Source organism: Neurospora tetrasperma (genome assembly GCF_000213175.1).
Source record: "Neurospora tetrasperma FGSC 2508 unplaced genomic scaffold NEUTE1scaffold_5, whole genome shotgun sequence".
NCBI lineage: Eukaryota > Fungi > Ascomycota > Sordariomycetes > Sordariales > Sordariaceae > Neurospora > Neurospora tetrasperma.
Window position 1 is genome coordinate 2,808,902 of NW_009799103.1, and position 23,194 is coordinate 2,832,095.

Consider the following 23,194-nt stretch of genomic DNA (forward strand, 5'->3'; position numbering starts at 1 on the left):
GTGTCGTGTGGTGTCGTGTATGTATGTATGTAAATACCGGTATATGCACATACAGAAGCTCAGCAGGTAGGTAGCTGGAGTTACAGTAATGCAGTCTCCTTCCTACACGAAGTAATGGTGAGCTGTATGAGGTTGTAAAAAGTGGTGTAGATCCGCACATTGTTTGATTTGGCGGCGTTCATAATTGGAAAACAAAAGGAGAGAGGACAATGCCATGACCGCCGTTCAATCTTCCAACCTTCCAATCTCCAGTCTTTCGATTTCAATTTTCTAGAAACATTTTCAAACAGACACGGATATTCCCTACAGCTGAGCGCTCGGAAAATTGGTACCCAACTGCGGAGTTTAAAATCATCTATCATCATCAACAAAAGGTCACCCGTCACCTTGTGACCCGGTCGGTCCTCTTGATAACCCCGCCGCCCGCCGATTGTGCCCGCTACAGCACTAACCTAATCTATCATCATCAATGCCATATGGAACAAAAGGGCATGGGACAGGACACGGAAATAGAAACATGCAAACCCCAAAGGGAGATACAAAGAGGGTGAACCCCCGGCGAGGACGAGGTTCCCCCACGATAGCTACAGTGACAGGGAATGATGGGTGCGGAGATGCTTGTCCACCTGGAAAATCTAAAAGACAGGATAGGAAAGAGGTCAGAAGACAGAGGCAGGGAGGATGAAGCCTGTCAGTCCGTCCGTCTCAGCAGTCGCTCGCCCGCTCGCCGACCACCATCCACCGTCAGCCTGGCAGGCAGCAAGGCGTAACTACGACAGGGAAAGAGAACATCAAACTGATTGACCGACCGACCGATGGCGACGGTGATCGATCAGATATGGCTTCCATTGAACATGCGATTACATAGGGAACACTCCAGATTACAGACCTGATCAGGAAATCCGCAGGGTAGGTAGGTAGGTGGTGGAAGATGGGAGCAGACGCTACGGGTGACCGCCTTTCCTTGACACTAAACCCAAGTGGGAGTTTGGATGTGCTGTGAAACTGGTGCTTGTCAATGTTCATAAGCGCCCGGCAATGTTTGGGATGGCCTGGTCGGCTTTAACGTCACCCTGGATTTGGGGACTTGTGCGGGATGTGGGCGGGCGCCGGTTTATCCGTAGTACTTGGTTCATTGCAAAACATGAAAGACAGACAAAGGGAAGTTTTAAGGTGACCCGTGGCGGTCCCATTGTGTTGATTGTTACAAAAGGCCAACAAAAGGGGGTATGAAATCTTCTTACAATTGGGCATGCAATCGGCACCATCCCTTTAACTGCTCAAATGTATCATTTTTGCCAAGACCGGGGAAGACTTGCAGTACTTCGCGACTTTTTGACGCAGCCAAGCAGCAAGAGCTAGGGTATCCATACAAAGGATCGGCGATGACAAAAGTGTCCTTTTCGCTAATAAAATCCACGATTCTACATTATCTACTTAGATAGTTGGATAGAGGCATTGAATTACATTATAAATATAATTACTACTAGAATCCTTCTTGTTGTGTTGTGGTCTCGTCCTTTGAGAAATATTTTTTTGCGATTTTCGTTCAGTGTACGAGGAGGGTGATACTATTGGTTGATTTTGGCACTCCTTCTCCACATTTAATGCGATGTCAAAAAGGCTGCAAAAGCTGGCAAAATTGAGGTAACTGCATGGGCACGGATGTAAAGGTGGATAAAATAACGCCAGCCGATTGGCCACTTTCTGGTCTTGGCGAAAATGATACATTTGAGCAGTTAAAGGGATAGCACAAAACCCTTATTTTTTGTATCAATATCGAGACTTGTACGCTTCAGAGGTAAAATTCCTACATAAATGGTGCCATGACAAGAGCCCCTACTATATCAGCGATTACGGTTTCATTCCAGGATTCGAATACGAAAAGTTCAGCTGGGAAACACCCATCGAACAGAAGACGATCATGCGTTCTCGAATCGAACGGCACTCATATTGCAGCAGCTCAGAGTCCATCACGCCCACCACCGCGGTGCGCTGTCCCTTGCTCCATCACGGCGACCCACGCACCCACGCGTTTTGGCCCCCCCCAGGCATGGTTCTCGTACCTTTCATTGTTTCCCAACCTTGTGAACGGCGGATCTTCGGCATCAAAGTTTTCCGCGAACAAAAAATAAATGTGAAGTCCCTTTCCCTTGTCTTTTTGCAAAACGTCCGACCAATCACCAGTCCAGTGGAGCAATGGCGGACGGACCCGAGAATTACCCACGAAAATACCAACTGCCAAGCTTCCCGCATGAAAACCTCGACTTGTCCATTTCTCCAAAAGTTCCTTACGAGTAGCGCCCCAGGACCCAGAGACACCCAGAGACTCCACTCGTGCTACATATGTAAGCGCGGAAGGCTGCAAGTTGGCATGTAAGCAAATGCAGCTAACGATGCCCGCTCCTTCAGGATTGGTCGATTGGTTCGGGAGTTGCATGTTTGGTCAAGCGACTAAGAAAAGTCGGAGTTTTTGACAGCCTCATGCTGCATGCAGCTGGTGAAGTACGGTGTGCAACTAAAAGAAAGAGAAGAGATTTTTTGGTTCTTCAATAGCATCCGTCCAAGGTGAGAATGCAAGCTGAAATCCACGCAGTACATAGTACGTAAGTATGTACAATTGGACCGAGATCCGAGATTTCAGCCTTGATTCCGAATGAGCACCGGTCAAGTACATAATCGGAACCGGAGAACGGACAATGGAGCGGGGACCACGGACCACGGACCACGGACCACGGAGCACGGGGTTAACCGCCGACGGTGCAGCAGAGTAGGGAAAAAGCCTCCGTGTTTCAAGAGAAGGCGGCCAGGCAGGTGGCCCAACAAGAGGCCTGGAAATCCGCAATGTTATGCAGAAGAGCGGAATAATCAAAGAAAGACCAAAAGATTCCTTGAGAGGCCCCGACTAGAAACCCACGTGCGACGCAGGAACAAGAGAGATGAGTTGGTGGCTGTTGGATCTTGCTTTGATTCGCCGGTTTTGGTATTTCAACATTGGCCAGAAGGGCGAGCGAGTCGCGAGAGCTTTGGCCAAAACTGGAATATGGAAATCTGCCTCGCCGCTTGTTTCCAGATGCTTTCTAGTGTAGAGCGAGATGATCATCTAATAAATGATGGGTGAGGTGAGTATGAGGATTTTATCTCTTGTCTCGTGATGAGCGGTTACATCCATGTCCTCCCGTCTACGGATCGCCTTTGCATGAATTTTTGTTTCGATCTTCGTCTCGCATTGAAAAGGAACAAGACGGTTGGCAACAAACAAACAACACAAGAAGAAAAAAAGGAAGAAAAAAAGAAGAAGAAGAAACGCTCTGTCTTATTTCTTGTCGGAGTTTGAGTTTCCCCAGATTGGAGCCTTGGTAACGGACACAAAAGTCCAAGACATGCAGACGGTACCTACCGCCTTGGCCCTTTACAATACGCTGCTACCATTGTTGTTGAGGTTCCAAAGACACGCACGCAGTAAATTTCGGTGAGTTGACTAGGTATGGTAGGGACTGAACCAGCCATCCTGCCAAGGAGCAGGGACAGAAGGATAGGCGCCTCCGGTGATAGTGATGCGCGAGACGCCAAGTACCTCGAGGTAGTACGTTACAGCGCGAGGTGCACTTTTTGCGCTCGGCGTTGTTCGCGACAAGAGCTCGTCGCTGTCGGGGCCCAAGACCGGGCGCTGCGGTTGAAACCTGAAAACGGGAAATTAACGTGAACCAAGCACAAGGACCCCTTGCAGCCCATCCGACCCGGGACAGTCCACACCCTGCATCAACGACGACGACAACAGTCCGCGTACAAAGCGAAGAACGGTAGCCACAAACTGACGAGACTCCCGCAACCTAACAGTACCAGGTAGTATGTACTCGGTATCACACCTACCTAGGAACTGGCCGACCAGTGGGAGGGGGATGCGAGGGTGTTACGGTTGCGAAAGGTTGGAAAGGCTGGATGGCGCAAGCTCGCAGCTAGAGTCCTTGGTGCCGGATAGCACGGATCACCTGGTTTGGTCAATGTTACTTGTTTGTTGGACCCTTGTCTTGCCTTTGTGAAGTGTGGGAGAGATTCAAGAAGACCGTTGTTGTTTTCGTCGGCCTTGTCGTCGTCCTCGTCGCCTTGTTGGTTCAAGATGCGGGTGGCTTGGGACTTTTTTGATGATTCGCATGGATCTTTCGGACTCTTCTTCTTCCTTTCTCTCCTGCTGGTGGGATGCGCCACATTCATCGACATAAGTCTAATGACCCTGTCGGGACCTATCAGCGTCATCATTCGTTTCGCTGGACTGCCTTCCGTTACACAGCCGGGAGCGCAGCCAGTTCCCGCCGTCTGTCATTGGGGAAAGTTGGAGAAATGATATCAGATGCAGTGTTAGTATTGGTTTTTTTGGCACTGCTCGTCAGCATCAGCTTCATTTGTAGGAGTCATGATTATACTGCCTGGCAATCTTGATGGTGTTTGCAACTCAACCGATTACAGCCATGTCTTCCATGCTTTGAAATCGAGGAATGGAATCCAATGTACACTCGGTTAGATGCATGTTCTACAAGGCGAGCGTAGTCGGGCGACTGCGTGACTGCGTCCCTGATCCATCCAGCTTGGATGGCATGGGATCCTGTGGGTTCGGTGGGTGCGCTTGGCCAAACAGCGCCCGAGCAGCGCTGCCGAGTTCCTTCCATAGGGCTTGGCGTTATTTCACAGGGCCTGAGTGGGCGTCATAGCTACCGGGGCGGACCTTATGAATAACCCGTCGCCCACCTTCGACCGTCCCCGCCGTCGGCTGCCAGTCTCACACACCCACTCTTCCACTCCCTCCCCGGAAAACGCACCAAAAGGACGCAGCACCAGGGGCCCTTTTGCAGTGACTGCTGACCAGGACAAACCAGCCGCTGCCACACGACCACTTCCCTCGCTTCCTCTCACCCCCGCCTCCCCTACCTTACCTACTTCCCGTCTTTACTTATACACTACACTCCCTTGGTACACAATCCAAGGTCAAGGTTGCACAACCACCAAATACTCGTCCCAACCCCGATTTCCGCGATCCGGCCGATCCGTCACCTATAGCCAGCCCAGCCCTCTTTGTCTCCATTCAACTTGAAATCGAGGAGGAAAAAAAAGGCAGAAAGGAAGACTTCACTTTCCAGCCGACTACAACACACCCTAGTATCTATTAGCGACCTCGACCAAAACCTCGACCAGCCTGTCATGCGCATGCAGCGACAATAGATTCACCAGACTTCGATTCAATCGCTTCCTCCCCCCTCACCTCACGCCAATCGCTAGCGCCCAGTTTCGCTGGTGATTCCGCCATCCGCCGCCCAGAATGCAGGACTTCGAACCCATCCTCGCCCCGGCCAAGCCGAAGCAGAAGAAGCTTCCCTTCGGCTGGCCGCCAGCCCTCAAGCTCTCGACTCTCAACCCAGTACCTCAGCGCCGGCGGTTGCGTAGGAAATCCACAGCTTCGCAGGATAATGTTGCCGCCCTCAAGACCTCGTTCGACGTGTGGGAGAGCATAAAAACTCTGCAAACAAGGAAATGGAAGATCTACGACATCCAGCATGTTGTCTGTCTTGGCTTCATCCTCTTCTCGCTGTTCATCTTGCCCTCGGCACCCATCATCAAGACGGCCGTCCTGCTCGCTCTCGGCGGCCTGCTTCTGATGCCCATCACCCAGCAATTCTTCTTGCCCTCGCTTCCCATCTGGACGTACTTGCTGTACTTCTTTGCCAGCCGGTAAGTGGTGTTCCGGAGCTTCTTCTGCTGGCCCTTCGAAATACGAAAGCTAACCAACTCGCCCTTGCAGATTCATTGCCCCTGAGTACCGTCCTCACATCTGGGTCAAGGTCCTCCCTGCGCTCGAGAACGTTCTCTACGGAGCCAACTTGTCCAACATTCTCTCGGCCCACAGCCACCCTGTCCTCGATTTGCTCGCCTGGTTCCCTTATGGAATCGGCCACTTTGCGCTCCCGGCCATCTGCAGCGCTATCCTCTTCCTTTTTGCCGCGCCCGGCAGCACCCCCGTCTTTGCTCGGGCCTTCGGCTACATGTGCATGCTCGCCGTCACCATCCAGCTGATTTTCCCCTGCACGCCTCCATGGTACGAGAAGGCGCACGGCTTGGAGCCGGCTCACTACGGCATGGAGGGTTCCCCCGCCGGTCTGGCCCGCATCGACAAGCTCTTTGGCGTCGACATGTACACCACCAGCTTCACCACCGCGCCCTTGCCGTTCGGTGCCTTCCCCAGCTTGCACGGTGCCAACGCCGTCCTTGAGGCCCTGTTCATGCAGTACTACTTCCCCAAGTTCAAGTACTTCTTCATCTTCTATGTTGGCTGGATCTGGTGGGCCACCATGTACCTCAACCACCACTATGCCGTCGATCTCGTTGGTGGTGGTCTCATGGCTGCTATCGCCTACTACATCTCTCGCGTCAGGTGGCTTCCTCGCCCCCAGCTCGAGAAGCGCACCCGCTGGGAGTACGAGTATGTCGAGTTCGGTGACCGCCCCAAGACCTACGATGAGGAGTACGGCAGCGCCAGCGCCTACGGCCTTGGTCTTCTCGAGAGACGCACCGCCAGCGACAGCGACGAGTGGACCCTTGGCAGCAGCTCCAGCCTCGACTCCCTGAGCCGCGGCGACACCGTATGCGGCAGCAGCAGCAGCACTCCCGATATCCTAAGCCCCACCACGCCAAATGACGATTTCAAGCATGTCGTGCTTGGTTTGACGCCCCAGGGTGATATCTGGAACGGAGGCAGGCTTGCCCGCGAGAGCGAGCTGAGCGATGTTGTTGTCTTGAGCTGAATGAAGAAGCTTCAAACACACGTCCTAGCTTAGCACTCGTAGGCTAACCTCGTGGCTCCCGCTTATCATGGCACTCGTCACCTTCATCCGGATGTTGCTATGGGTGAGCCAGCGAGTTTTCGGAAGCCACCAAGCACACTACACCCGCTTCGACCCAACTCGCGCCTTTGCGGACGCATAGGGTCAAAGTCAGGGCAGTGCACGCCACGCTTCCGAATCCCTCCCGTTTCCATTTCCCCTCTTCACCGAATCTCACTCTCCACACGACAGAACGCGTAGTCTGTCGCTGTACGTTGTAATGACCCCCAAATTTTCGAGACTCTCGTTCAACCATACACACCCTTTTTACATAATCTTACTCTTATACCATTTTACGACATTGGCGTTTTTGTTGGGGCACTCACGGCGGGCAAACTATTTCAAGTTATTTTACACCCTTGGATTGTCTTTTTTCACAATCTTATGATCCACAGAGGCGCACGCGCAGATTAAAGCGGTTTTTTCTCATAAAGCGGTTTTAAAGCGTATTAGAACAACAAACCGGCGATACCCCACACCACATTTCTCTCGCTCATATATATATATATATATATATATATATACCACCAAGCATACAAAGGCTTTTGTTTTTTTTTCAGGGATACCGGCGGGCCATGGGCGGCAGACAGGCAGGAAGGCAGGCAGGGAGGCAAGGGAGAGGGCAATGGAAGGAAAGGCGGGCAGGGAAAAGAAAAAGAGATGATGACTACTTAACTTACTTGGCCATTTTAATAATTCGTTGACAAACGGACATGAGAAAGGGACAAAAGTCAATAATATCCATTAAAGCTTAATGGTATAGCTAGGCTCCGGGATGGGGAATGATGGATATAATACCAGATGTTTTGAGTGGAAACGTGGATGCGGAATGGAATGACAAATGATGAGAAAGAAAGAACAAAGTTTACTTAATGATATTGTGTGGCCTCTCCCTCACCTTGGTTGTTATTTTTTTGGGTTTTGTCCTCGACTGGGCAAAGATGAGAGAGACAGAGAGAGAGAGCGAGGGGGGAGAGGTTGTTGGATAATGGTCATGTTCATGAATGAATTAGTAACATTAATGGTCAGTGTCAGTCTGGTCCCTCAGTCAGCAAGGGCTGCATTAGGATATGGATATATATATTCAAGAAACCTTTTTTCATGATGGCATTCTTCTTCTTCAGCTTATTCTTCTACTTCAGAAGTTAGGAGTCAGGTGTACCTTAGAGAGGTAGGGAGAGAGAAAGAGAGACTATTCTGAGTGATAGAGAAGAGAAGACAAGACCTCTACAATGAAGGTGTAATATCCACTACCATATCATCATCTTCATAATTCTTCGCTCTCCACTGTGATTTTCCTATCTCTGAAGAATCGCATCAGAAGAGCAATGTTGTTGGATTAACCAAACCCCTTCACAACTTTTGGTGATATTCCATTACATACAACACTCTTTACGTGCGCGTATGGGGAAGAAAGAACTATTTTTTTTTCCTCCTTGGTTGTCGATCATCATTTAGATATAGTGTACTGTGTCCGTACATTCCGGTATCCGGGCATCCGGGGACCCCCCTCCCCCTTTTTTTCTTGGGTAATGAAAGTCTGTCGTTCAAGACGTCATTCTTTTGGACTCCATACTTTTGAGCAATGTAGTTTATGTAGGGCTGTTAGCGTGGATAAGTTAGTGTAGTGGGAGATGGGTGAATGACGAAAAAGGCCGATGAGTCGAAAAACAGAGAAATTGTAAAGGAGTTTCGCTCGGCTACGGAAAAGCGGAAAAAAAAAAGGGGCAGGGAGTGGGTGATGGGTGGGTTGGAAGGAAGCTCGGGGGTACGTTGTGTATGTATGTACGTGTGTTAGTCTATTTTCGCACTACACTACACACTTGAACGAGTTCATAGGTAACTACACTACAATACCAAAGGGCTATGAGCCGATCGATGCGAGAACGCTACAACAAAGACATGACATCCACAAACTAATTCGTACAATGACATTTCTAACATGTATGAAGAACGCATGACCATACCAAGGGAAGGAAGGCCCTCTGTCCTCCTTCCTCCCTAGTCCTCATTACTCCCGACTTTCATTCTTTTCTTATGCTTCATCCTTTTCTTCCACCTCCGCTGTCTCAGCCTACGTATATTTGCCCCGTTAACGAACTCCACAGAATCCTCATCGGAACTTAAGACAGTTTTTTGCATTTGCGACACCAAGTTTGTTTCGTACTCTTCTTCGAGTATGGACGACAATCCAGCATCTCCGACTAACACTGAGAAAAGTGAACGGGTGCCCAACGGCTGCGGAGCACGCAATGGCTTGGGCTGCTCCATAAGGGGAGGAAAGTTATTCGCCCTTTCCTCTTCTTCCTTACATCTAGCTGTCTAAGCATTCCGAGCATCCAAGTCCATTCTATCCACCGTCTCAGCCCACACCGTCGTGGGCTCGTCAGAGCTAACCGGAAGTCCCGCGAACTGACGGCGTGGGATGCTTACGAGGTCCTTGACGTTTTCTGCCCGTACGTAGGCCACGTAGTATGGCTCACCCCTGGTGTTCAGCTGCTCAAATACTTCCTCAGCCGGGTGGACAGACACTGTGGTGTCATTGTACTTGCGCCACACGTTCTCCTCAAAGTCGTAAATCCAGACCCAGTAGTGACCGGCGGCGGCCGTGGTTCCGGCATGGCAGACGACGGCGTGAAGCCGGTATACATACTGATGCATGCCATCAAACAGCTTCTCACGCTCGGCCAACAGCTGCCCCTTTTCCCAAGCCGCTTCAGCCTCAATGCTCGTGACGAAAGCCTTGATTTCACTTGGACTGAGATCGCCAAGCTCTTCTTGGTCAAGATTCGGCGCCTCAGGTTTGATGTCTGGCTGGAATGACTCAGGCCTGGGCAGGCTAGTATATTTCTCGACAGTGGCGTCCAGCTCGGGCGTCAAGAATGATGTGACATTGTGTCCTCTGAGCTCCTCAACGTCCTGATCACTTATGTGAATGTAGGACTCTAGAAGGCTGTCTGAGCTTCTCTCATTTTGCGCTACGAAGGGAATTGGCATGACAGACTCAGTCTCTTTCATCTTGTTGTCACGAGACATGAGCTCCTGGAGCCTGTTCCCAATATTCCAGCTTCTTTGACGGGCCTTGAATAGCGGCGAGTCGAGCTGTTCCGTGTGCATAAAACGATCGAGGTATAAGAGCTCTGGAATGATGACAGGATTGGCGTTTTTGTTGCGGCCATCTGACCTCGAAATGCAAATGTGGAAGTTGGGAGCCGGGTCCTTGATGGTCGTATAGGTTAGAAGCTCTGCACCCACGCTTTCCAGATCGAATGATCTGGACAAAGCATCGTACAACGATATCCGCTCATTTTTTCCGGGATAGGCAATCACCCAACGTTCAGATCTTGTGGAGCTGTTCCAAGTACTTTCACTAGTCTTTTTCCGGTTGTCGACAAGCGTCGAGAAAAAGGCTGCCTTGATCGGGTCTGGCCCTGACGTACTCGGATTTCTAAGCGATTCGACCTTGAAAGCTGCCCGAAGATGGTCTATTGCGTTGCCCATGACTTCGTCGACATCCATCTGGTCAGAGCCAACGTTAGGCTTGCCAAGCTCTTCGTCAAGTTCTGCAACCGTCAGTTTCAGGTCTCTGGGCCTGTCGTTTCCAGTATTGGCGGAATCGGCGACAGGGGTAGACGGAGCAGGTTCATCAGTCATGGTGATGTCGTCGCCTGTGCTTTCACCTTTACCGGCATTGCAGTCGACAACGATGAATGTCGGGTCGTCTTCAGTCTGGTTGACCAAGGTCTGGGAGCTCAGATTGCTATCCGTCTCTGAATGCTCTGGTACTGCGTCAACCGTAACCTTAGGTAGGTCGCCCGCGCCTGATCTGGGAGGCAATGGAGGAGCCTCGACCGTGGCCGGCTTGGACGCATTGTCAACAGGTCCATCTAAAGGCTCACTGCGTATTCTGTCTGGCCTGAGCAAAGCTGCATTGGCCAGACGCTGTCTGGGCCTCACGGAGCGGGTGCCGGCGCCCTGAATATCACGAAACAGGGAGCCCAATTCACGACAAACTTTGATGCACGTCAGCATGCGTTAATTTACAAACACAGTGTTCAGAGTGAAAACTCACATTCGGATCCGACATAAGCCCGGCCAGGGTCAAGTTCAGATGGATCTAGGCCATCTAGAAGAGCCCGCATAGCTTCCTGGGTTGGCTCCAAAGGTGTCTGGTCCGCATTCAAGACGAAGTTCCTCACGGCCGTGACCGAGTAGAAATACTGAAGAATGCTGTTGAGATAGCATGTGTTTCGGAGGTTGTCGAGGCCAACGGGTAGTGACATAAACTCGGTCGTATCCTCAAACTGGGGGCCTTGTTCCGCATTGGGTAGGAGGAAATCCGGAGCCCGGAGTTCTGCAAGAACCATATCAAATTCTGCCCAGCCGTTTTCGTCCGCCACGTTCTCCTTCCTCATGGCATCCGCGAGCGTTTCACAGGCTTTGATGACCAGTCTGCGATCAATGCCGTTCTTAACGGCCTCCCGTGCACCTGCAGCAGCAATTTCCAAGGACCAGCCAGGCTCGGATTCCAGAATTGAGCATGCCTCGTTGTGGTCCATCACTCCGTTGAACACCTCGTCAAGTATCTCCGAGTCGTCCCTGTCCTTGCCAATTTTGAGAAGGGCGATTCTGTGACTAGATAGCTGTCCTGGTGACTGCTCTCTGTAGGTTTTGTAAACGTTGATAAAATACCGAGCGTCTGCGTTTGTTTTCGGCTCAATATTGAAGTGCCTATACGCTTTGTCTACGTCTGAAAGAGGCCCCTGAGACTGAGGACCGCTGGGGGCGGCAGGACTCTCATCCAAACTAAAGACGTACATCTGAAACTCTTCACTCCTGTAGCCAGCCAGATTGGCAAGCGCAGTCTTGTAGGTGTCTCTGTTCGCCGGATCAACGTCCACCTGTTGGAGGAAGGCATACTTGAGCACCTCCTCATCCGACCTTTCGGATGCTCCCAAGATGCGAAAGTGCTGGGCCTCATCCGAGTTTCGCGCCGATCGGGTCTCGTGGCTGCGAAGCCAGTCCGATATCAGGACCCTGTCCAGCCGCTCGATCGCATTAACTGTTGCCCCCACGACGGGTAGGTCCGGCCTCGGAGGGTTCTCCGCTAGAAAACTTTGCACCTCGCTTCTAACGTTCTCGAGGAAAGCACGTTCTGAGCCCAGGGGTGTTCGGAAGGCTGAAATAGGAAGCCGAGGGGGTACCCAGAACTTGTCTCCGGTTGAGACATCCACTTCTTCCGTGAAGCCAAGATAAAGGAATATGTCGGCACATGCTGGGCCAAACTGGACTGAGAAGGTCCTGTTGCGGCTGGCGATGCGCTTCTGCGGAGCGCTCCAGTCATCCTCGAGAATGTTCTTGATATACATGTTGAGGGTCTGTAAAGGCGAATTGGCATAGTTCTCCTCCTTTTCTGGTGTTAGATCGCCGTAGCGTTCTGGCTCTTCCTTCTTGGCGATCGCCAAAGCGTTTCTTATCCTGTCCTTGTCCATGATCCGGTTGATCCAGGCTGTCTTCAAGTGTGGCCGCAAAACGTCGACAGAAACGGTCTGCCTGCAGAGCGAGCAGACGTGAGTAATGCGAGTGACACGGGGATAGAATTTCGAAGCCTCAAGTGGGGAGGTCGGCCTGTCTTCCATGGCACTAGCAACATAGTGGTGAGCTTGTGCGGTATGGAGTTGGCCGCATTCGTCTTCGGGAATGGTATATCTGACAACGAAGTGGTGACGGCAAAGCTTGCACATGCAGCTTACTACGAGGGGCGCGAGCTGGGCTCGACCGTCGTGGTCGATGCCATGGCTTTGCGAGCCGATGATGACCAGTTCGTGGAGCCGGCATGACGAAGTGTCCCGGCGTGAAGGGTCTCGCAAAGAATAGCAGTCAAAGACAGGATCGCCCTCACGCAGGACGCCCTGCAACAAGTCTTGAAGCCAGCGTGAAGCCAGACGACCTGCTTTAGGGGGAAGTGGCGGGGTAGGGGCCAAGTCCACTATGACAGAGTGTCAGTATCAGCGCAGAAGTAGGTTGGGAGGTAAAAGTAGGATGATCATGGTACTTTTGGGCTTTTAGAACAGCGTTATAACACCGTTTAATGCGATAACGCGGCTTCGTTCGTGTACAACCAGTGGCTGCCGGCGAGGGTTGAGGAAGGGATTCCTCTATGGCGGGGTGTGATGTGATGGTGTTGATGCCGGAGAGGATAGCAGGCTAGGTTGATGATGATGATGATGATGCAATCTAGTTGTGAATCAAACCGATAACTGGATGGTATTGCGTGTTGAGCACGCGGATAGTGGCCGGTGTTTCCAGTAATATCCTTGATGAAGAGGGGCAATCACAGATCGTTGGACGTTGGAGTGTCCTGCGGATGAGTGATGAAACGGCCCGGGTCCGATTGGGTAGGTATGGTGAGTTCACAGGCAGAGCACTGCAATGTGTTGGACTTCTTCGTTGCTTGTCAACGCGGTACGGATGAGGGCGGAGGGCGGAGGGGTGGACGCCTTGTGATGGGCCCTACAATATGATGGAGGTACCTTTTGGTTGGTGGTTCAACGCAAAGAATGACTTGAGACCGTGGGAGACCAAACACGGATGGCGCGCTTGATGACTGACCGTCGTCTACTTCACTGAAAACCACCTCTAAGCACTCCTTGTCTGCGTCAGTTCAGCCAACGGATTGTGACGGCAGGCGGCATTATCTTGAATAAGGACGGCGGGGGGAAGGTGTTGTCGGGATAAATAAAGGAGCTTACCAGTTGATGGAAAGAGCACTTGTACGGGCACATCTCTGAAGTCTCAACTGTGACGTGGGTGCCTCCAGACACTGCAGTGCAGGTACCTAGTGCAGTCCATCCAGTAAATTACAATACCGCTCTTGTGACAACAAATTCATCAAGTTCACACAAGCGTATACCATTTCAAGACGTCAAACTCTTCTAGGCAACAAGATACATGAGCTAAAACAAAACAACGTCTCTGTTTGTACATGACGTGAAGTTATGATGTGAGCTAGAGAAGACAAGAGAGCCATGGACGCCATGTGAACCAGAAGGCAGCGTATCTTGAGAGAAGCATACCTAGTACATATAGCATACCAGCAGTACGATATGTTGCTGGGACTGTCATGACCCCACCCTTCCATGAGCTGGGAGGGGAGCTAGAGCTGAAACGCACGGACCAGATTACTAGGTACCCGACTCACGTATTGAGCTGCAACAGCTGCGACGGGACGGGAGAGCTCAAATGCTAGGTCGTTGGGGCAAGCGCCATCGAACTGCGGCTCTGTCCACTGTAGCGCATCCCAGAAGTACCCTGACTGCTGCTGTGACTGCAGAGGCAATCAAATTGCAAGCTCACAACGAAAGGACTCCCCCGTCGAGTCTGGACATCACGTTTAAACCCACCACGGGCAATCAAGGCCACGCCGACGACATCTCCAAGCCCACCACCACTCTCCCTCGACCACAACCGTCCACCGTCAAGATGGCGCCTCAAGGGGACGACACCGTTTTTCAGCCCAAGGACGCCATCAAGTCCGGCGTCAGTGGCGCCCTGTTCAGTGGTGGAGCCGGTCTCTTGATGGCTTCCCTCCGCACTTCCATGAAGAAGAACAACGTCGGCAGCATGCACGTCTTTACCCACGGCGGAGGCACTATCATCAGCTTTAGTACGACATGGTATCCCGTCAATTGCGCGACACAGCGCGATTAGCCCAACTAAAACAACTTGACTGACTTGTTACAATCAAAAGCTCTCGCCGGTGGTATCTACAGATTCGCCCAACAGGCCTCGGCGAACCTGCGCGAGAAGGAAGACGGCTGGAACCATGCGATCGGTGCTTTCCTCGGTGGAAGCGTCATGGGCTTGCGATGTACGTGTACAAGAAGGAAAACAGAACCACCCCCAACCCTGTTTATACAAGTTCCATATGACGATGCGAGCGGTACCCCATACGCGGGAACGAACTACTCCACTTGTGACCCCAGACGGACATGATTCATGTCCTTGCTTACCTGCTCACTTGCGCTACTTGCTACCTACAACAACTAATGTCTTGAATCATCACAGCTCTTCGTTTCCCCGTCATCCTCGGTTTCGGCGCCATGGCCGGCTCCGTCGTTGGTGCCTTCGCCTTCTCCGGCGGGCTAACCGGATGGGGGAGGGACCCCAATGTCGACGAGTTCGAGAGGAAAGAGGCCATGCGTCTGAACAGGAGGAGGCCGGTCGAGGAAACCCTTGCGGAAGTTGGCGAAGGTCGGGGTAGGTCAAGTCTAATCAACCCTCTATCTCTCTTCTATGAGCAGCACACTTGCTAACCGAGCAAACCCCAACAAAGGTATCTACCCACCCGGTTACCAAGAACGCAGGCGCCAGAGACTCCTTGAGAAGTACGGAGTCGAGGTTAAGCCCGTCTCTGCGGATCCCAACGTTGCTTCTGCTTGAGAGGTGCGAAACGCTTGAAGATACAAACATGAGGATGATGGTGATGATGATAACAGGCAAGTTGGGATATACAGACCCATGGTTTCGGGACAGCGAGGGCCCTGGAAAACAGGACTGGCCTTACAGAGACAGACATCAGGGAAGAACAGGATGGGCTTTCTTTGACTTCTTCTAATACTCATGTCCTGTGGACACAGAAGAAGGAGGACAAAAAGAGCAATGGGAAAAACTGTACCATACCATCCAATAACATGTTCTCCTTCTTAGATGATCATCATTTGGTGCCATGAGATGAGAAGCAGCGGGTGCTTGATGATTTTGGGTCATATATCCCCGTGGGCGACTTTAAAACAACCAAGGGTCAGTGGAACGGGGCTGGAAGGTGGTGATATGCAGATGATTAACTCCTTACCAAAGGACCAAAGTCTGTCTGAACACCAGACAGAAGACTGAAAGTCGATAGAAAAAAAAGAAGAACAACAAAGACCTTTAATCCGATATGGGTACCTCTAGGTAGGCACGCGACGGTAGAAAAGGTTCAGACTCGGAACAAAGAAGGAGCATCGACCTCCAGATGGTGTCTGAATTAATATCATCGATGACATTGCGTTCGGACAGTATGATGGTGATATAGCGGACAGAAGTAAGGGTAAATGAAAAGACAGATAGAAGTGAAGAAAGAGGTGAGAAGAGGTAGGGAGCTAGGTAAGGATAGAGGTAAGTGGTTTCGCAAGGAAATAGGTAAAGAAAGGGAGGAGAGAGAGGAGAGAGACAGGTAGTGATTGGGATTATAAGAGGGTCAGACTCCAAATGACTTGTTAAAAGATACGGCAGTTATCATTATCATCACGCATATACATCGTGTTGAACATTCCATATCGTAAGCACCAGATCAGACCAGTGCGATATGTATACGTATCTCGGGTATCATGTTTCCCATCTTCCTCTCAAGGTTTACTCCTTCTCCTCTGCCCCTACTGTTTCTCGTCTGCCCCTCCTGATCCTTCTTTGACAGGAACCTCCTTATTCTCCTCCGGCCAAGGGATACCCGGCCACAGAATCTCCGGGCACGTCCCCAACACCGCCATCCTCCTCAAACAATCCGCCCGGTCTTTGGCCAGCACAGAAGTCAAAATCACCCACTTCTCCAGCGCATACCTCAAATCACCAATCTTGCGACCTCGCACGTCGATACCCCTATCAATGCACGCCAACACCACCTCGTCGTCCTCCAGTGCCTCGACACCGCCGCCCTTCTCCAGCAGATCCGTGTCGACAGCCAGGAAGCGCATGTGCTTGTGCACACCACGTTCCCTCCCGGCGGGACCCCACCAGCTCCTAATATCGTACGAGCGGGCGAGCACATCCAGCATGTTGAACTGCTCGCAGTCGTCGCTGAGGGGGTCGAGCTGATCCAAGGCTTCGCTGGCCGTCATGGGAAAGACGTCAATCTCCTCATGGTCGCCAAACTCCTCCCTATCGGCACGGGCTAGCTCCACCCACTCCTGCGCCTGCTCGCGGATCGGACGCGGGTCTACCTCCTGCCCGGCCTTTATGCGCTTCTCCCTTTGCTCCTTGATGATCTCTTCGCACTGCCTGATTTCGAATTCGTACTCTTCTTTTTCCTCTTCGGTCATGTCTTCCACCTTCTTCGGTTCCCCAATAGCCTCGACGGCCTCGTCCGGGAAGCCTTCTAGCGCCTCCAAGTCCTCTTTCACCTCGTCGTTGGAAATCAACTGGTAATCGTCCGCCTCGTACACCTCTCCAACCAACTCATCCAGCGCCGCCGCTCTCCGTTCTTCTATCCGCTTGAGAATCTTGTCCACTTGCTTTGGAATCCGACACGTGTAGGGAACGATGGTGGGCACGGCCAGCACGACAAAGGGTGTGAATTCCCCGCACACAAGCAGCAGCAAGCCGAATATGGGCAGCTTGTTAAGGTCGTGTTTTACGCGCTTGTAAAGTAGTAGGGAGCCGCGCGTACGGAAGCGGAGGTAGCCGTCGATGCAGTCGGCATCGGCGAGTGGGTTCTCGGAGCGCGCGATGGGACCCTCGCCGCCTTTGCCGACGGCGCGCAGGAGCTTGAAGTTGGTAAAGACCTGGCGCAAGCCGGTCTTGTAGAAGGTCAGGTAGGCCTTGCCGGTCGCGAAGAGGTGGGAGATTGTGGAGGCGTTGGGCTGGCGCTCGGGCAGGTTGAGAGGTGGAGGGCGGGTGGTGTAGGGCGGGTTGACGCCGGATCGGGCTTGTTGTTCGAGGACATCATTTAGATTAGGCTCGTCCTGGCGGGGGAGAGTCTGTCTGAAGGCGTTGTGTGTGGTTGACGAAAATAGGCGGACATTGCCGGTAGAGAGTTGAGAAATCGAAGGCTGCTGCTGCTGCGACTGTGCGAAGGAGAGGAGGCCCGTTGTTGACCTTAGTCGAGAGGGGGCGCTGTAAGCATGGCGGCAAGCGCTCCGGGCGCTGAGTGGTATCCTGGATATCATTGCATTCCCTGACGTATGGAATTGACCTGATAATTCGGTTGAGCGACAGGTATTGGTGTTTGTGTTGAAGAGAGAAGAAGAGATGGACAGGAAATGTTGGCCTCTTTTTTTCAGTGTGCAACCGCGCTTTACCAATTGGAGCTGGTTCTCCAAAACGACAAGTACGTAAATTACGTCAGTGTAGTAATGTGGTCCGAGCTTTGCCTCGGGATGGAGATCTGTGACGATTGATGACTCCGTTTTTAATGTTCTGATCTGAGTGGAAACTTGAAATATGCCGTACTGGATGAGAAAGTTGCTGGTACTACACTGATTGAGCAGGACGTTGTACAAAACAAATAAACTTTAATTTCTGTATAGCTTGAATATAGTTGCTTAACTCAAAGTTCGGTTTAAAGCTTTGCAGACGGCGCATTAAGATAAGCAGTGCACTCAATCTCGACATCACTGCCGAAAGGCAGCTGGGCAACAGCAACGCAAGTGCGGCACTGCACATGTTTGTATGTAAGCTTCAACTCTATTTCTCATCTCGTTTTATCTATTCGTAAATACGTACCGGCTTGGGCTCAGCGGTAATAAACTCGTCATAAGCCTCGTTCATGGCAGCAAAGTTGTCCATGGTGGTAAGGAAGACGTTCACCTTGACAACGTTCTTGAGGCTGCTGCCAGCCGCTTCGAGGACGGCCGAGAGGTTCTTGAAGACTTGTCTCTACACGTGGTAAAGAGAGCAATTTAGCACATGCCGTCTGTATTTATTCTCAACAAGGCCATACCGTCCGGTCCTTCACAGTTCCCTCGACCATCTTTCCTGTGGCGGGGTCGATACCGAGACTGCCAGAGCAGTAGACCATGCCATTGTACACAACGGCCTGGGACAGCTGCGGGATAGGCTTGGGGGCCTTGCTGGTCAAGACTGCTTTTGCGAGTGCCATTGTGTCTTTGTTGATTTAGGGAGACTGGTTACAACTCGAGCAGTGCATGTAGCCGCGAGGGGAAACGTTGTTATGAGATGTCTGTGTCCCGGATGAAACTTTAACGTACAAAGTGGACTCATTGGACCTTATCACTCGCCCGCCATCCCGTGTCAGTTCTAACGCGCAGCTCTCCTGCAGCTCTAGTGGAGCCTATGATGTTGACCTTGCTGGCATCAAGCGTTTCCATCGGAAAGCCTCGGGTGGTCAAGTAACGAGCGGTGGTATCACCCCGGAACTCAACATCTGAGATTTTCAAGGCTATTCAAGGTCTAATACGTGCGGTCAATGCAGGTACAATCAATATGTCAAGACTTGGTCATAACTTATACGACACTTTGAGCTCAACATTGAAAAAGCAGAGGTGAAGGTTGTAGTCTGGGTTAGGTTCCATCTTGGAGCAGGGATCATTGTGACCCAACCCGCGCTAGGGATGATCTGCTCTTTTCATTGTCCAATCAAAGTTCAGACAATTGCTGTGTTCATCTTGGCAGGGGCCCATTCCTTCCCCCACAGATGCAAGTGCACACATCGGGTCGGGTGCGGGCCGGTCTCGAACTTCGGGGAGGTCGGGACCCGGCTTCAAACCGAGAGAAGGAATCTCTTCTTCAAAGATAAGGTTCCCCCCTCTTTCAACTTTCCCCGTTGATTCATCTCCCACATAAACATAGCCAACCGAGGAGAACCTCCCCCAAGATGAACTGGCCATACCAGTTCCTCGACCTCTCCCAAGCCGAGAAGCAGGCCCGCCGCCAGTCTCTCGACAGTTATGCTCTTTACGCTCAGCTATCGGCTTTGATTCCCATTGGCCTCGTGTGGCTGTACCAGACCCTCAACAAGTCCTCATCATCTCGAAAGAGGGACTACACCGCGGTCCCCAGCTCCGACTCCTTCAACACCCGGAAGCAAAGCAATTGGTGGTCCAACTTGCGCTGGTGGCTTGGCGAGGATGTCGTCGCCTTCGGAGAAGTCCTGGGTCAACGAGAACAATGGATAGGCGGCATTGTCTGGGCAGTGTGGCTGCTAGTCCTCTGCGTAGCCGGTACCGGTCGTGATTACATGCACTTGACCAAGCGCTTCGGCATCATCGCCGTCTCTCAATACCCGATGCAGTACATGCTAACCCTCAAATCCTTCAACCCCGTCTCCTGGACGCTCAAGCTCTCCCACGAGGAAACCAACCGCTGGCACCGCGTCCTCGCCCGCTGCACCGCCTTCCTGCTGAGTCTACATACCATCTTCTACTACAACTACTTCATCCAGAACCACATTCTCCTCCAAAAGCTACAGTCCCCCGTAGTCATCTACGGCATGCTCTCCTTCTTTGGTCTGAATCTGATGATCACCACGGCCATTCGCCCGCTCCGCAACCGCTCGTACCGCGTCTTCTTCGTCACCCACCTGCTCATCGCCTTGGTTTTGCCGGTCGTCCTCTGGTTCCACGCCGCTTCCAGCAGGAAATACATGCTCGAGGCCTTGGGAGTCTTTTTGGTGGACATTGGCTTCCGCAAGCGCGACACCATCACGGTCGAGACCACCATCTCAGCCATCCCTGGCACCTCTTTGATCAAAATCCAGGTGCCCGTCCCGCGCCAGCGTCAGAACCACTTCCTCCGAGTGGCGCCGGGCGCCCACGTCTATGTTAACGTACCGCCTGCCACCCGCAGTGCTTTCCGCAGGAAGGACGTCAAGGCTGCTAATGATGCGTCTGAGATCCTGTTCGAGTTCATGTTCAACCCCTTCACCATTGCGCACGTAGACCAAGACTCGGGGGCCCTCACCCTTGTAGCTCGCCAGCGTGCGGGGCCGATGACTGCCGCTCTTGCCCGCTTTGCTTCCTCTTCTTCCTCTTCTTCTCCCTCTTCGCCAGCAGAAGAAAAGAAAGCCCTCCTCAACATTGAAGGGCCCTACGGCGCCGCCAAACATTTCCCCGCTCTATCCCTCGGCTCCGAGTTTGACCGTGTCCTCTTCATCGCCGGCGGCGTCGGCGCCACTTTTACTATCCCACTGTACCGCGCCATCGTGGCCGAGAACCCGGAAACCAAGGTGGAAATGGTCTGGGCAGTGCGCACGGCGGGGGAAGCCACGTGGGCGGTTATCGAAAACGATGCTAGTGACATTTTGAATGATCCGAATGTGCATATTTACTTGACTGGGAACAACGGGTCTGGATCTTCTGCACAGAAAGGAGGAGAAGGAGCAGGACTTAGTAGTGGAATCGACTCGGGTGAGAACTCGCCGTTGGTTAATCTCGGGGGAGAGGCTGGCGCTGTCGCTGTTGAGATGGATGCGTTGAGGAGGACGGTGGATGGAAGGGTTGTTTCTGGAAAGGAGCATCATCGGAGCAGACCGGATTTGAAAAAGGTGGTTGATGAGGCTTTTGGACATGGGCCGGAGGAGCGCGTGGCGATTCTGGTGTGTGGACCGGCGAAGATGGGGAGACAGGTGAGGAGGCAGGTTGGGAGGTATGTGAGGCAGGGGAGGGAGGTGTGGTTCCATAACGAGGGCTTTGGGTTTTAGAGAGTGTATGAATGTTGATATCTTCTGGATAATGTTTTACGGTCGATAAGCCTGTTACCTGGACAAAGTATGCCAAATTATGAAATGCTTGATTTGGGATTTTGGCTGTGTGCTCGTATGGTAAAAGGCTTTGTAGACTGACTGGTATAAAGGCAAAGTAAGCAATATTCCAGCATTCCCTGTTTTGCCAAATTCGCTTCCCATCTTTCCCTTTTATCAGGATGACTGACCCAAAGGTACCGTGACCGTGGAAAAACGCCTAGTAAGCAATGATCCGTGAAGACCAACACGATTCTCATCCAACCATCCAATTGGATATGTTTTTGCCCATCTCCCTCCTTTTCCACTTATTTACCTCAATCCACCCGCTTCTTAGCAGCCCCAGCATCCTTAGTAGCGTCCCCGCTCTTACCGCCAGCACCACTTCCACCCACATCACCCACGTCATCACCATCATCCCACGCATCAACCGCGTTCTCGTCCCAATTATCCAACTCCTCCTCAAGCGACATGTTCTTGGCCGTAGCCGTAGCCGTACCCGCAGCCGGGGAAGCCGCAGCAGCAGGAACAGAGGCAGCAGCAGCAGCAACAACAACCCCCTCCTCATGCTCCCCACTCCTCCTCACCTCCCCAAGTTCCAAATCAACATCCCCCTCAGGGATATCCTCCCCCGTAGGAACAGCCGTGTACTTTCTCACCCTCCTCCTTTCCAACATCCGTTTATGATACCACCCACACAATCCCAGCCCCAGCAAACTGCCCACCAGATTCGCCAAGATGTCATAGGGGTCAAACTCCCTGCCATTATTCGGGATCGCGGCCTGCACGAACTCGGAACCCACGCCCATGCCCAGAGTAACCACCGAAAGGGTTAAATGTAAAATGCGTCGGCGCGTGGTGTCAAGGATCCAGTAAAAGGTGACGGTCAAGAGGAAGAAGACGAAAAAGTGCAGGGTTTTGTCGTTGAGGAGGGTGCCTTGGGGCATGTGCAGCGAAGAAAGGCCGGCGTAGGCGGAGAGAAGGAGGAGGGCGGCGAAGATGCCTGTTTTTGTTTGTTAGCGGATGGATCCGACGTTATAGGCATATGGATACGATGAGGGCATGGGGGATCACGAACCGGCGAAGGGCATGCGTATCCTCATGCTGGATTACTTTCTGTTATTTGTTGTATGGTAGAAGATGTGTTGTCTTTGTGGGTAAGGTTTTGCGCAAAGGCTTTCGTTCGTCTCGGGTGTTGTTCGATAATTCGGTCGAAAATGGTCTATATAAGTACGCCTATCACAAGATAGTTGATGCCGTCATTGTTGTTGTCCTGGGGATAATTGCGCGGAGAGTTTGCTGGTGTTTGAATGGTTTCGCATGGATTGAGGACTCGAGTACTGTGGTTGTGGGAATCGTCGGGGTGCACCATGCAAAGGGTAAGGTACGTAGGGAGGCTGAAGCAATTGATGACCTTGGAGCAAAGTGTCACACAAGAGATTAGTAGTATGAAAAAAAAAAGAAAGAGAGGCTCGAGTCGGTCCAATCCGTGAGCCAAGAAACATCGGCGGAAGCAAAACTTTAAAAGTCGAGAGAAACGACCCTCTCAGTGTCTCAGCTCAGCACTCAACGGGCAACCTCAAGGGCACGCAGCAGCAGCAGCAGGGTGTCGGACCTTTCGGCAAGGAAGCGGGGCAGGGGGGTTCGGGAAGCTCTGGCGACGCAAGCCAAGCATTCAGGGCTGAAACCGTTGCGTGAACTGTTAAGAAAGTGTGCAGGTCCGGGCGTTGGGGCGGCAGCGCGGCGGGATAAAGCTGTAGAGTTAACAGCTGTGGCGCAGGCGAACGGGAGTCCAAGCGTCCGTCGAGGTCCAAATCAAACCCGATAACAGATAAGCTCGACATAGCTAAGTACCTAAGTATGGAAG

General features: G+C 52.0%; 7 protein-coding genes across 7 annotated transcripts; 3 read left to right on the forward strand and 4 right to left on the reverse strand.

The window, feature by feature from the left end:
* Positions 1–5,174: 5,174 nt before the first annotated feature.
* Positions 5,175–7,394, forward strand: NEUTE1DRAFT_67536 (uncharacterized protein; the record flags this gene model as incomplete). Its single annotated transcript, XM_009855178.1, has 2 exons — positions 5,175–5,724; positions 5,795–7,394. The coding sequence occupies 2 exons, from the start codon at positions 5,315–5,317 to the stop codon at positions 6,792–6,794; spliced, it is 1,410 nt and encodes a 469-aa protein (XP_009853480.1).
* Positions 7,395–8,694: 1,300 nt separating this feature from the next.
* On the reverse strand, positions 8,695–12,669 carry NEUTE1DRAFT_124048 (uncharacterized protein; the record flags this gene model as incomplete). The annotated part of the gene is made up of 3 exons (XM_009855179.1): positions 8,695–10,885; positions 10,945–12,425; positions 12,629–12,669. 3 exons carry the CDS (start codon positions 12,667–12,669, stop codon positions 9,195–9,197), a joined length of 3,213 nt encoding a protein of 1,070 aa, XP_009853481.1.
* Positions 12,670–14,232: 1,563 nt separating this feature from the next.
* NEUTE1DRAFT_86222 (NADH:ubiquinone reductase) lies at positions 14,233–15,587 on the forward strand (the record flags this gene model as incomplete). The annotated part of the gene is made up of 4 exons (XM_009855180.1): positions 14,233–14,538; positions 14,623–14,742; positions 14,940–15,131; positions 15,208–15,587. 4 exons carry the CDS (start codon positions 14,355–14,357, stop codon positions 15,312–15,314), a joined length of 603 nt encoding a protein of 200 aa, XP_009853482.1.
* A 527-nt stretch (positions 15,588–16,114) lies between these two features.
* Positions 16,115–17,797, reverse strand: NEUTE1DRAFT_67543 (uncharacterized protein; the record flags this gene model as incomplete). Its single annotated transcript, XM_009855181.1, has 1 exon — positions 16,115–17,797. One exon carries the CDS (start codon positions 17,795–17,797, stop codon positions 16,289–16,291), a length of 1,509 nt encoding a protein of 502 aa, XP_009853483.1.
* Positions 17,798–18,127: 330 nt separating this feature from the next.
* Positions 18,128–18,798, reverse strand: NEUTE1DRAFT_67548 (uncharacterized protein; the record flags this gene model as incomplete). Its single annotated transcript, XM_009855182.1, has 3 exons — positions 18,128–18,285; positions 18,354–18,506; positions 18,571–18,798. 3 exons carry the CDS (start codon positions 18,727–18,729, stop codon positions 18,190–18,192), a joined length of 408 nt encoding a protein of 135 aa, XP_009853484.1.
* A 651-nt stretch (positions 18,799–19,449) lies between these two features.
* NEUTE1DRAFT_86232 (uncharacterized protein) lies at positions 19,450–21,343 on the forward strand (the record flags this gene model as incomplete). Its single annotated transcript, XM_009855183.1, has 1 exon — positions 19,450–21,343. One exon carries the CDS (start codon positions 19,465–19,467, stop codon positions 21,286–21,288), a length of 1,824 nt encoding a protein of 607 aa, XP_009853485.1.
* A 64-nt stretch (positions 21,344–21,407) lies between these two features.
* NEUTE1DRAFT_67553 (uncharacterized protein) lies at positions 21,408–22,430 on the reverse strand (the record flags this gene model as incomplete). The annotated part of the gene is made up of 2 exons (XM_009855184.1): positions 21,408–22,330; positions 22,406–22,430. The coding sequence occupies 2 exons, from the start codon at positions 22,428–22,430 to the stop codon at positions 21,645–21,647; spliced, it is 711 nt and encodes a 236-aa protein (XP_009853486.1).
* Between the last annotated feature and the right edge of the window lie 764 nt (positions 22,431–23,194).